The 14,742-nt window shown below is 24.7% G+C and overlaps 1 protein-coding gene across 1 annotated transcript; it reads left to right on the plus strand.

Annotated features, from left to right (window-relative positions):
• Positions 1 to 3,857: 3,857 nt before the first annotated feature.
• On the plus strand, positions 3,858 to 14,060 carry LOC132924449 (sorting nexin-14-like). The gene is made up of 8 exons (XM_060988777.1): positions 3,858 to 4,208; positions 5,477 to 5,545; positions 5,684 to 5,861; positions 5,926 to 6,057; positions 6,167 to 6,366; positions 6,611 to 7,918; positions 8,043 to 8,383; positions 8,447 to 14,060. Exons 1-8 carry the CDS (start codon positions 4,111 to 4,113, stop codon positions 8,668 to 8,670), a joined length of 2,550 nt encoding a protein of 849 aa, XP_060844760.1. The 5' UTR covers positions 3,858 to 4,110; the 3' UTR covers positions 8,671 to 14,060.
• The last annotated feature ends 682 nt before the right edge of the window (positions 14,061 to 14,742 follow it).

A 14,742-nucleotide genomic window follows, 5' to 3' on the forward strand; every position in this document is an offset into this window, starting at 1 on the left:
TTTCAGAAATTTGGAACTCGTGTTATCAGTTTGTCGGCGAACGTGTGTTATCGGAATGGAAATGTCAAGGGGATTGTAAAATGTTGCCGCTTATTTAAACGATGGGCAATGAACCAAAACTACATATTATTATTGTCATCCTCCGACATAATAATTTTAATAATTTGAGTGAAATAACTGAATAACTGAAATTGTCAGATAGCATCAGATGTACAACGGCATACATAGGATGGGACTTGGCCAAGAAAGTCTTTCAACGGGGGGCTTCCCTTAAAACACCAATCAAAAGTTAATAATTAATATAATTGCCTAAAAAATGTCCATAGAAAACTACTATGCCCATGTCCTATATGGCTATATAGAATTATTTCTAGTAGAATCTTAATAAAATTAATTGAAATACAATAGGATAAATATACATAGACGATAGACACATTGTGTATAGCATACACATCATAAGTTATAAGTTGCAAACAAAAAGGTTGCAAAAAAATTAATCACACTGTCAATCTTAATTTTTAAGTAAGACTATAGAATAAAAATATATCAATAGTGTATAACGATTTATAATCTAGCAAGTTTATGATATTTTCAGTTTGCACTGATGGGACTATGCCGGCGAAATATCGCGACTTTTCCCGGTAGGCCGCGGCTGGTGTGCAGTCGGCTGTTCATACAAATATATTGTTAATAAGAGGTATTGCTATTTAAAAAAAGAAAATTTATTAAATAATATTGACAATCATATAATATAGACAACGTTGACATTTTTAAAAATAAAAACTACTTATTAAATAAAAAACTATTATGTACATCTTTTCAAAATTTAATATTATATTCTGTTTTTATTAAGTGCAAAATATGAGTTATTATATGCTTATAGTGATTACTAATTAGTACCTAATTAATAATTATATACTAATCTGAGGATACATGTTCCATAAAACTTCAAAATAATCATACATTTATAGAATAAAAAACATTACATAAAATCATAAAAATATCCAGGACGAAACAACTTTGAGAGCTAGTCAAATGATTTTTCTAGCCTGAATTTTTTTCATAGTCCGTCACTATGTAATATTCAATAATGATGCATTGCATATGGATGTTAAAAATAGTGGTCGACCACATATGACACTATTGTATAGACTGACAGACTGCAGCATGTATGACACCTTTAACGACAAGAATTTTCATGTATAAAATGTTCGAGTGCAGAATGTTTACTCGTAGATTCACTCACCCAATGTAATAATAAAGGTTAATAATAAAGGCTTAAATTATAGCTTAGTTAGCTTACTCGTCTCTTGTTCAACATTCGTTACAGGCCCCCACAATACAGTAATAATGAGTTACGAAAACATTTGTCGGCATAGTTCTGTAACTATACTCATTAGTTATCTTATACTTTCTGAGAAGTAAATTCGACCAATTTGATCGCAGAGATTATCGTCATATATCAATATATGTACAGTACTATACAACTACAGTATACACTATACTACTATAGTACTAACTACTAAATACTGTACTACGGTCTATATAGATATACCTAGTCTATTATACTGCGCACTGCATAGTAATACCCACTAATACCTATCTAATATTATATAAGTCAAACGACGGATATAAATAAATATTATATACCTAAGCATGATTTACCAAGCATGCCCACACTAATTCTTTCCTTAATTAATTAGTAATTACTAATTATTATTGATTTTTTTTTTTTGTCCTTGGTAGGTACTTGAAGTGTGATTTTATTTAAGATTCTGAACGAAGTAAGGAATGTATTGATTTTACAATGACGTATGTATTATTTTTATTTTTGTGTCTGTCATTACGTTTTGGAGTAGAAATAATGCTTTGATTTTTTACTTCAGCCTCTTTTTGGAAAGGAAAATGAAACTAGTTAGTATTTTGGGTGGGTCAAAATTTCCAGTAGTTTTCAAAAGCAATACGAAAAACCCTAAAAAAGTAACGGAAAACGAGAATTTTTACGCATAACCAGTTTTCGACAAAATCGATTTTTTATTTTGCTGTAACTCAAAAACGAATCATTGTAAATACTTAAAATTTCCTCCAAATGTTTATATTAGCGTTATCTATTTATGATTATATTTTCAAAATATTTTGATTTTTTTTAAGTTATTTATAGACAATTAAAATTTTTGATTTTTCTAAGTTTTTTTTTTTTGAAATGCTGATAAAAAATTTTTTTAAATTTAATACAAGGTTTATAATAAAATGTACTTACTACTTATCGTAGTAAAAAATAATCAAAAACCACTAGTCACAATTTTTGTTTATAAGCATTTAAAGTTCAACGTTTACGAAATATGTCAAAGTTTCGAAAATTTGCAAGAAATTTTGATATTAATCAATAAATAAATAAAATTCATAAAATTTTCCTTTTTAGTGACCTTCTCTCCATCTCTACTATACACCAGAGCGATACCCACTTGCCCACCCTTTTTTATTTTTTTTTTAATATTTTAATATAAATTAGTAAGTAATTTTATTTAAATAATATTTAAATAAAATATCTACTATTACCTTTAAGCACATGATTGTGGTGGTGGTGGTAGGTAGTGAGTTATATAAGATATTTTGAACAATTTAATTATAAGTAGAAAAAGCTGACAAGATATTGATATTATATTATATTTATTTTACTATTATAGGCTATGAAATAAGATATATTTATTTAAATATTTTTCAATTAACATTGTCAACGTTGTCGTACCTACATTATCACCATTCAGTCGATTCACCGTGTATTTATTCACAAAAGGCATATTGTACGTTACCGTCGTTACCTATTAATATAGTAAATCACGGCGGTCAGCGGACCCTGTAATAGGTCACACGCTTTACCAATGCCCTAGAGCTTTTATGCTTAGTACCTACACAATAATTAATTATCTAACTAAAAAACGTTAAAAACTATTAATTCGAATATTGATTTTGATACGTCAAAATTTTCAGAAAACCATCTACTAAAATACTAAATAATTGACAGCAGAAAAAGAGATTCTAATATGAACTATGAACAACATAGGTTTGTATCTTCAGTGGAGATTCTCCACAGTATAGATTCTCTTAAGTATTACAAAAAATCTCAAGGTTTTGAAAATATGGGCTTTAGATATATTTAAAAATAATTCCAAGAATAAGATTTTAAATAATTGCATTAAAGAAAAAACATCATCATGCAGAATAAACTGCATTATTGGAGAAAAAAGAGAATTATATAGCTGTATGCTAAGTTAGTATTGTATATTATTATTTATGATTTCTTATAAATAGATATATACAATAAAAAAAAAAAATTAATCGTTCCACTCGGAAAAACATTGTTCAGAATAATTTCATTACGTAGAAAATCGTAAAAAGACGAAATTCTTATTTTTTTTTTTTCATACAAATACTGGTAGGTATTCGAAAAATCACGAATTATTTGTTAAATTGTATTTAATCAGACTGATAGGTATATAAGCATAGAAGTTTAAAAATATTGTACGTGTTATAAATTATAATATTATATTTATATAGGTTACAATTTATTATAAGATTTCAAAGCATTCGATCGACACTGACCGCCGAGTATTATTATAATGAACGATTTCTATGGAATATATTATATACAACATATATATATTATACATAAATGTATGTAATGTCGTATATACATATATATATACGTTGCACATTACGGAGTATCGTATGTTATCGATCGTAACCATATACTTAGGAGCCGCGCCCGTTATTCAGTTTCATACACACACGTCGAGAAAACGAGCACGCCCGATGATAAAAACGTAATCACTGTCGCTGTTGATAAGATAACGCGTAAATTCGTAGCAAATCACTTGGCTTATTATGATAAGTAATAACATTACAATATTATACTGCTTTACGTGTGTAACACGATATTCGAGTGTTATTATACGGTCGTTATAATAATAATTGCCGTTAACTGTAAATAATTAGATACACGACAATATAACATAGCGACGATGACTAATGTCGTGATCGACCAATTCGCGTCTTACGGCCCCTAGTCGGTTTCCTGCACGGCGCTTCGGGTGTTTGTTATGGAGCAAAATGAAAGACGTCCTCGACCTGTTGACAGATGACAGGATTGTTTACTATGGCGTAGTGGCCATTATTTGTGTACTTCTGTTCAATTTGTTCGTTTGGGGGTAAGTTGCGAACACATCAATGCACGGTTTGATTATGTCTGTTCACAATACGCTAGGTAGGACTCTGAAAAATCATTTCGATAATTTCATAGGTATTTGCAATTTTTGTTCATTTATTTTTTTTTCTATCCATTTTTCTACGAGCTGGTATAGAAGCATGTCCTTATCATTATAATACTGTTATTTATTTGAAAACATTCTTTAATCTTCACCTTATGTTTATCAAGTTACTTTAAAATATGTAGTAACAGATATAAAACACTGTGTCAAGATTAAAATATTGTTGTCAGCACAACTTTATATGCATTTTCTGTTTTCCAACAATTGATAAATAATTTATTTTACATTTTTTTCTCTTAGAGGAAGTCAAAACAAATGGTGTTATTTTTCTCTGATCCATGCGCAACATTTGAGTATTGAGTACAACAAAACCAATATTGTGTTGGCTTAATATTAGAGTGAACTGATTAATTGTTTAAAATTAAGTTGAGAATGTTATATTTGTTTTTATGTTGGCTTTTTACAATATTTCATTATAATAAATGCTCATAAACTGCAGAAGAATTTTTATCTTATAAAACACAGATAATGTTTTTTTACTTTGAGTTATACAATAAATTCAATCTATTATTAAAGCTTACAATACAAAAGTAGTTCTGCTAAACAAATATTTATTATTTTGAGCGTGGATTGGATGGAAAAAAATAGGGTGGTGGAATTTTCTTAACATATTGTATAATCTAAATTTTGATAATTAAAATTGTTTGTCTTATAAATCTGCATATGTGTACAATTAAATAAATTATAAGGCAAGGGATTTTTTATCAACTTACCTTCAATAATGCATTAGAATTTGATAGATAAACTCATTTTTATCCCTATAAACATAGAAATACTACTAAAACCAAGATTTTCAATCATTTTTATGCAACAGGTTTTTCTAGTCTAACTTAAACGTTGAAAAATAATTACAAATTATTTATTTACAACTACCATAATAATATAGGTTTTATGTACAAACTTAGGTATTATATTACAAAAAATTAGTGGTGAATTTTTTTTTTACTACTATTTTTATGACTGCTACTATCAAATTTTGAGTACCTAGTTTAAAAATAAAGTATAAACTTCTCTTCTATTTTTGGCAATCAAACTATTATAATAAACAAAATAGGTATATTGTTTGCTAATATTAAAATTGTATTATTATTATTATTATTATTATTAAACTTGATTCATATAAAATGTTATATTCTTATTTTGTCTAGATGTTTGAGTTTCATTATTGTTATTATTGCGATTGGTTGTGGATATTACATATTTGATTATGCCCTTAAGTAAGTTTAATTTATATTTTATAATCTGTTTGCTAATAAATAATAATACTTGCAACTATAAAATATTAAAATGCATTTATGATACCCTAATGGCCTCATATATTTTAAAATATTTTTATAATTTATTTTTATTTTTAGAAACCAAAATTTAAATACCAGTTTTGTGTCGGAGAATAAATTTGATAAGACTAACAAGTATAAATGTAATAATTGCAAAAACTGTATTTCATGTGACCTACATTTAAAATGTCTGAATAAAGAAACACCATGGAAAGGATTATTAATACCCGAACAAATTGATTCTTCAATAGATAAAGTAAATACATTTTATAGTGAATAATTAATAATTATTAATTTTTATTTTTATTTTTATTTTTTAGTTATTATCAAAAATCATAAATGTATATGTAGAAAGTTGGTATGAGAATATTTCAAATGATTCTCATTTTATAAAAGAAATTAAGCAAGTAATACGATTTGCAACAAGCGTATTGCTTAAAAGATTATTACAAGTTAGTGAAATAGTTATAAATATTAGTATTAAATCAGTATTTAAAAAAAGATATGTAATATTATTTTACTTTCATGAAAACTTTTTTTACTTTTTATAAAATATTTCAGTTAAATTTAGAAGATATTGTGCTGTACAAAGTAATTCCAATATGTTTATCACATATAAGACACTGCCAACGAATGGAAAAGGGTGAAAAAATTGCATACCATTATGCTGTCAGTAATCGTAAAGTTGAGATTATGTATCTTAAAAAAATATCTTCGAGTTTACTACCATTTTTAATGAGACAAGCCGATCTTCAATGCATGTATGAATATAATTCAAATTATTGTTAAAATAAAATCCATTTCTATACTCTGTCCAGTAAGAGAATGTGCCGCAGAGCGCAAAAATTAGTTTTTCTACGCATTCTCCAATGGTACCCAGCCATAAGTGATCCAGTTTTGATAGCATGGTGACGTGGGGGATTGTGCAGAATCGGCGCGTTCTCTCGCTGGATAGACTATAAACATTAACTGCACTATAACTTAATGACTAAATTTGCTTTACAGGATATTTTATACTTTACTGCGAGAACTTCTTTCACTTTGGGTATTATTACCAATATCAGATGTAATATGTAATCCAGCCAACATTATTATTACTTGGTCAAAATTATCGAAGTCATCAATTATTAATTCAACAACTACAATATGCAAAGATGAACAAGTCGAATTTTTATCAAAATTTATTGGTGAAAATCAACATGATACTGTACAACTTGAAATGCGTAGTATATTTAAAGACTCAACAATTTTATCTGCATTTACAGTTTTTTTGAAAAGAAAAGGTGCTGTGCATTTGTTACAATTCTGTTTGGATGTTGAACAGTTTAATAAGCGCATGTTAAGACCAGAAATATCATCTCAAGAACTTGATATGCTCTATCGAGATGCTTGGGATATATTTTCTGTATATTTTAGTTCCCATTCACCAGATTGCATAAGTTTTGATCCCGAGTTAGTAAGTCAACTAAGAAAAGTTTTATCTAAAGATGTTATTAAACTTCAAAATTCAAAACCACTATATCAAGCTTACGAACAAACATATTATACCTTACAAAATAGTTACTGGATAGAGTTTCACAATTCTAATGAATATTTTTCTTGGATGTGTGGACCACGTAATATTTCAGATACTGGTTCATCAAAAGATTCTTTGTCTAATAATGAAAAAAAAGATCATGCTTCTAAACTAAGTCGCAAATTAAATAGGATTAAAGGAGCTATGAAGTCAAGTACTATATATGATGGTCAATTTGATTCTTTATCTTCCGAATGTGATCCAGAGTATGGAGAAGATTTATCTGTTGATAATGAAATAATTAATAGTGAAAGAGATTTAAGCACTTGGAAAGTAACTGATGTAACATCAGCTATGAAATTAGAATCTGGATCCAATGGTGGTCAATCATTGGTATTTTTTATTACAGTAGAAACAGTTAAAAATGATTCAATCAAACAATGGTGTGTAGAAAGAAGACTTGCTGACTTTTATACTTTAAAATCAAAACTTACTGAATTTCACGGAGTATTTGTGGATGCTCGATTGCCCTCGAGAAGGATTTTATTACAAAAGACAGAAAATAATGACATTTATGTGCAGTTTCTCAATCAACTGTTACAGAAACCTGAGCTTAGGGGATCAGATTTATTGCATATGTTTTTAACATCCATAGAAAATTTTGAAGATTCTGAATCAGCCATTGGGAGATTGTTAAGGAAATCTATGCCAATGGCTTTAAGAAAAGAACGTGGACAAAATTTAGAATCATTCATTTCTGTATTTATGGCTTCAGTTGAAACTAAATTAAAACAAAGGTATAAATAAAATATATTTCTGCAACTAATAATAAATTACTGTAGAACTATATTATACAATTTATAATAAGTTTCTAATGATTCTAAATTAAATATTTCATTATACATCTGCTTTAAATTACAGGTATGAGTGGAAAGATTTAAGTGAACATCTTCCTGAAAGAAAATTTAAAATTGCTGAAAATCCAATTTTTGGTAATAACTTAAATGTAGTTGAAGATGAAAACCAAACACCATTAGAAGGAATATCAGACCAAATAAAATTTTTCTGTGGTCCAATTAACTGCATAATTTTTTTTGGTGTACATGTATACAACATGTCAAATTCTGTTGTCCAATTAATTTTGGCCATACAATCAATATGTGGTAATATTGTTGATTCTATTATACAACGCTACATCAGTCTTCGTATTATAAGATCAATTACACCTTCTAAAATATCAAACTTAATTGAATTATTAGAAAGTATGTAGATATTTCGTTAATGCATAAACATTTATAAATTCAATATTATTTTTACCCTTATAGATCTTCTATTTCCTGGAGATGATGCACCACAAAAGACTGATCATCAAATCTCAGTTGAACATTTAAAATTAATGAATAATTCAGTTTTTTCTCCACTGTTTATGTGTTTGTTTCAATGTACACAGAATTCAGTAATGAACAAACAATTATTCTACAGACTTTTAGATGTTTTACTAGCAGAAATGTTTCCAGAACTACGAACACAACTTAACGAACAATTATGATGATAAAACTTCATTGCTGTGATAATATTGAGTGATACATTCCTTAATATCAAAAAAAGGTATATAATTTATATGCTTTATAGTTGTTTAATAGATTTAAAAGCCTAATTACTTGAATTTTCCATGCTTGTTTGACTAAATTATTAATTTGATTTATTTATAAATAAATATATAGAATTTTTTTTTTAAATTAATTTAATAAGAAGTAAAATTTTTATTCCATTGATGAAAAATGGTTAATTCAATTTGACAAGAGATAACATAATATCAATGATAATATTTCATTGCAAAACATGTATTTAAAAAAAAATTATTACCATTAGTGCATACTATATTAGTATAATAAAAACATTTAACATCATTTTAATTTATTTTTTAAATAAAAATCATAAGGAACATCATAAGGCATAATGCTAAATAGTGAATAAAATAAATCCATCAATTTGTTGTGATTTTTTTATCTCAGTATTAAAAAATATAAAATAAGTATATGGTAGTCGGTAATTTTAAATAAAGCTCACAGTGCTGGTTTACCATTCCATTATGTATTACATATATATTTAATTTTAGTCAGACAACTTACAACTTATTACTTAATCATTGTTATCGTTCTAGATTAATATTAATTGCTTATAAACATTATTCATGTAGTTTCATATATAATTATATATACATGTATTAATTGTTAAAAATATATTAAAAATATTATAATAAAATTATATAAATTAAAATTAGTACCAAAATGTTGGTTTGAAATGCAACGTTTATTTTCCATATTAGTTTAAAATTAATATTTGTTAATATATTTAAATGAATACTTAACAATTTTTAAGTTTTTTCCTAACTAAACAAGTGAGGACATTTTTACTTGAGTACCTATTTGCCAAAAAAACCTTTTTAAAACTTTTATATTTCAAAATCTATCAATATGAATAAAACAATATTTCAAAAATATAAATACTGCTAATAATAATTTTCCATTAAGTTAATTGAAATTCATAGTTTTGAAATAGGTTAAATGTTTAAAATGTACCAAAGATATTTTCAGCAGTTATTTATTACTTAAATACAAATGTTCCTAAGCTTAAAATTATTTAGTTAAACATGGCTTTAAAAACATAGTATAATTATAGTAAACAAGTATAATTTTTTCTTTAGAATGAATGTTTTTGTTAGATTATAGCATGATGTTATAGTTTTGTTTTTGACAGATAATAGATTTATTTTTTTATAAAATAGTATTTTGAAATAAAATAAATTAATAATCCAGTTTATTTGTATGTTATTATGTAAACACATGAATTATATCTCGATAAACTTAAAGTGGTTGTTTTATTTAAGAATACTTATTATACTAGAAATATTTAAAAGTATTATTTGAATTTATAAAACTAACATTTCTTTCAATATTATTTGAAGTTTCCAAAACAAAAAAAAAAAAAATTGGTCAACTTTTAGTCTTGATCCACAATCTATTTCAAAAATATTAAAAAATAATACCTATACAAAATAATTTTAATTATAAAAACAGTTAGTAATAAGTATGATTATAATATATTATAGTTTGAATCGTATTCCCTTGTAGCTTTAAAAATCGGATTTCATCAAAAAAAAGTCTTCACTTATTTCTTTTTACTGTTCAGTTACCAAAATATCTATCTATAATTATCATTAAGTATAATTTAAAAATATATTATTCATTCCTACTAATATATTAGTGTAATAGACACAATTTTATAAAATATACTAATACACAATATTAACTTATTTTTAAAAAATAACTTAACCAGTAAAATATAAATTAATATTAATATATTTTTGTACTGCTCACAATATTTCTAAGATGTGTATTATAGAGTAAAATATCTTTTTAAGTATTTCTCGCGCAAAATATAAATTTTAATTTTAGACATATCTAAAATGTGAAAAATATAAATACATATTTTACTATGTGATTTATAAGAAAAATAACATGTTTTATAAAATGTGAACAAAAATTTCAAGCATTTACAATATTTATACAATATTATATTATGTATTACGAGAATATAAACCACTTATAATCTTTTAAATAGTATATGGCACACATTTAATAGGCCATCTCCTACCAAAGAGTCTTATCCCTCCAAAATTGTCAATAACCCTACCCTCCAAATGGAATTACATGTACATCTATGGACCATGGTGTAAACTTTAATCAGTGCTGGCCATTTAACTTGCCCAAAAAATTCAACGAAATGTCCGCTTATGCTCAACAGATTTTTAGAATATGTGAATAAATATTTTGCTATTGAATATTGCTATATATCTTAATTGAGCCTAAGCACAGTCATCTAATTAATCACTAGTTATCAAATTTTATAATATTTTATAAGTGACCGTATAATTGATTAAATATTCTGCTGTATTCAGTGTTTACATAATAGAAGTATTATCTGTATTACATGATGATATGAAATTGCTTGCAATTATTTTTGCCTAGTATTAGTTATCTGCAGATTTAATGGCATACATATGTAAACCATTATTTAAACTGTATTTAAACTTATATTTATAAATGTATTATTTATTTATTTATTTTTTTTTAGTTAAAAATAAATAGGTGTATTATTTGATATCAAACATTGATTTCACAATATTTTTATAATTATTTATTTATTTATTTATTTATTTGTTATATTATTGTTTTATTTGTTTTACTGCTAAATGTATGTAATATTATTATTTTAAATTTAAATAAAATTTGTCAATTTAATTTGGTAATTCAAGTCAGCAAATATGTCAATTATAGCTTGTATTAATTATTTTTATTAAATGCATAAAAAAAAGTAAAACTATAAACAATAGTGTATAATATTATATTATGCACACTTTTTTGCAATTCAAAATGATAATTCTTGAAAGTGTTAATACCTATATCAATTCAATTAAAATTATTTATGTTTATGAAAACTTGATTTGTACAATCTTTTAAAAAATATATTGACTTAATTTTGATTATCTTCAAGACCTCAAGAACAAAATAATATCATTAGAAACCAGAATTATATGCATTAGAAATTAGGTAAATATGATGTAAATGTGCAAAGAAAATGGATCAATATATTTGTACTAAAATGCATAAATAGTTGAAAAATATGTTCCAATATGTATCACAAATTTACATTCTTAAATGAAAATATAAATTGATAATCATTTTTTATTATAATTGAAATAAAATAAAATATAATAAATAATAAAATAAAATAAATTTTGTACCTTTCAATATTAAAAAAATCTAAGTTAATAAAATACTTCAATACAAAAGAAATCATTATTTTGGTTTCCGTCAACAAATTTAAATATATTAAATAAAACAAATTTTAAATAAAAAAAACAACAAAATAATGAGATAACAGTTTAAATTTTCAATGTAGACAATTAACAAATACTAATTTATGTCCTACTTTGAGAAATTAATTTTTAACAATTTTACTTATCAAATAATGTTTAATCAATAACTGACAATCTCCCTTTTTTCATGAGTAAGTAATAATTAAAAGTTTCAATTTCCAAAATTAATAGTTGTAATGACTTAATTATTACCAAAATTTTACAAAATATACACATTATATGCACTAATGACTAAATATACTTCAACCCTCCAAATGCAATTATATGCAAAATAAAATATTTTGTCTATGGAATCAGCTTTGTTTGAAATTCAGACATTTTTAATCCTTAATATAGTGCATAAATTCAGTATGAATATGCAAATGGCATGCATATAATTCCAGTCTTTAAACATCATGATTTTTTGTTAACTCAACCTGAATTTTTGTTGTCATCTCAATCACAATTTGGGGGCCAGTAATACTTATATTATTTTTAGTTTTATGATTTTTTTATTTTTTATATTTTAATCATAAGAATTTTTTTACCTTTTATCCAGTATATTTTTAAAACAAAATATTTTAGTTTTGCAAATAGTTATTTAGCTAGCTAAATGTATTTATTTTTAAAGAAACAATTGTATATATAGTTTCTCCTTTTTTAATGACAGATCTTATCATTTTCTAACTCTTTTAAGGATCATACATCTAAAAGTTAAAATCAATAAAATATTTGTTCTGATTTGTGGTTTTATTATAAAAAAAATAAAAATAAAAGTATGACTTGTAAAAGACCCAAATTAATCTTATAAATTAATAAAAATTCATAAAAATCTCTTTCATATTTAGAACATTGCTCAATGTGTAAAAATATCAAAATCTCAACATAACTATTTGTCATGAAAAAACTACTAAAATATTGTAAGAGTTAAACCTACATGAATTTAAAAGAATAATAACTATGTATATTATAACTACCAATATGATTCAATAAAAATTTAATTGAACTTACAGCTCATGTCTAATTTGACATTTTAAAAGCCAGATCAAATCCACGATAATGATTTTTTAATATGCTATTCTACAATAGCTTTAAATATTAAATTTTTTCTATGTTATAATTAAAGACTTAAGATTAATATGGTCTACGCACAGTTATTATTTTAGTAACATTTTTTTATGTTTTCAAAAGTTAAAATGAAAAATTTATATTTACCCAGATAAATAAATAAAAAAAAATTTAGATTTTTATGTTCATTGATTTATCATGATCAAGATATCAAGATATTTATAAACAACTTAACTCCGATGTTTTCATAATCATAAATCAAACACTTGAGTGTAATTAAAATCTATGTAATAGTCAACTTATCAAACCGTTTAAAATAATCATACAAGCTTTAATATTTTAATTTTTTTCAAAAATGTTAAAATATATTGCTGATTTTTTGTTTTTGTTTTTGTTTTGTTTATGGTTATTTAATGTTGTTAATCATACGCTTAGGTATATTAATAAGAAAAATTAATTATAATTGAAACTGTATTGTATGTGCGTTTTATACTCTCATTTAATTTCCAGGACATATTATTATAATTAATTATTGTATTATTATTATTTATAAAAATGTTAAGACTAATTATTAGTTATTTCTTATTTCTACTTGTAACGCAGTGTGCTATCATATATGTTAATTATATGGGAAGCAAACTATGATTAAGTATTATAATTTATAAGCTAAATAATATATTATATTGTATAATGGGCTATTCGATAATAATACATATGAATGTAAAACATGTACAACTCATAGTTACCATTTCGAAACAACATTTATAATATAATACCATATTCATTTCATAGATTATTTAATACCAAACGCGTTATCGAATCCATTACAATAATTATAGGCCCAAGTGATATAATATTCTATATTTATATACTATATAATACCATATAAATATTATGTAATAATTGTATGCAAATAAACTTAATATATAATATTATATATATACAAATGATGAGTGATGAGTTGTTTTATATTATCACGCATTAATGAATATTTCGTTATACATTTATAATATTATATAAAATCTAAGTACCACTCATTCGTCGTTATTTTTCAACAACGACAAAATGTATGAATTAAAAATTTGGAACAGTGTTTCTTTTAATGTTTCCTTTAGATGTGTAATGAGAAGGGGTTTAAAAAAAATATTAATTTCAAAGATGGACTCACAGAAGAATTTTCTTTCGGAAAACGGAAATCTATTATTGGTTAGGTACAGTGAATAAAATAATTATATAGTTAGGTACCGGACAGTTTTAGAAAATTGACTTTTTTGCAATTTTAAAAAACTGTCTAACTTTTTCATTTTATTTATTTAGCACATCACAAGTGAAAAGTGTTCAAATTTTATTTATGATTTACAAAAGATAACAGATTAACTAATGTAATATATAATTACTCGAAATACGCAATTTGCAGGCTATTCTTTAATTATTCCGTTTACGTAGGAAAGTCATTAAAACGAATGAACTGATTTGGGCAGAATTTTTGTATGTACTCGTATTGTATTGCCTGGTAAATAAAATAGTTAGGTATTATTATTGTATATTTTATAATTGTAATTTATATCAAGTTAAAACAACTCTAATAGTTTTGTTAAAAATCTGTTCGGTTTGTATAATTTAACGGATTTT

The sequence above is a fragment of the Rhopalosiphum padi genome, chromosome 3 (assembly GCF_020882245.1).
Source record: "Rhopalosiphum padi isolate XX-2018 chromosome 3, ASM2088224v1, whole genome shotgun sequence".
NCBI lineage: Eukaryota > Metazoa > Arthropoda > Insecta > Hemiptera > Aphididae > Rhopalosiphum > Rhopalosiphum padi.

Bases quoted from the DNA above. Each gene is read 5' to 3' on its own strand.
- LOC132924449 (XM_060988777.1), top strand. From the start codon at position 4,111: ATGAAAGACGTCCTCGACCTGTTGACAGATGACAGGATTGTTTACTAT. The intron at 5,862-5,925 runs GTAAATACATTT...TTTATTTTTTAG, and splicing joins TTGATTCTTCAATAGATAAA to TTATTATCAAAAATCATAAA. The intron at 6,058-6,166 runs GTTAGTGAAATA...AAAATATTTCAG, and splicing joins TGCTTAAAAGATTATTACAA to TTAAATTTAGAAGATATTGT.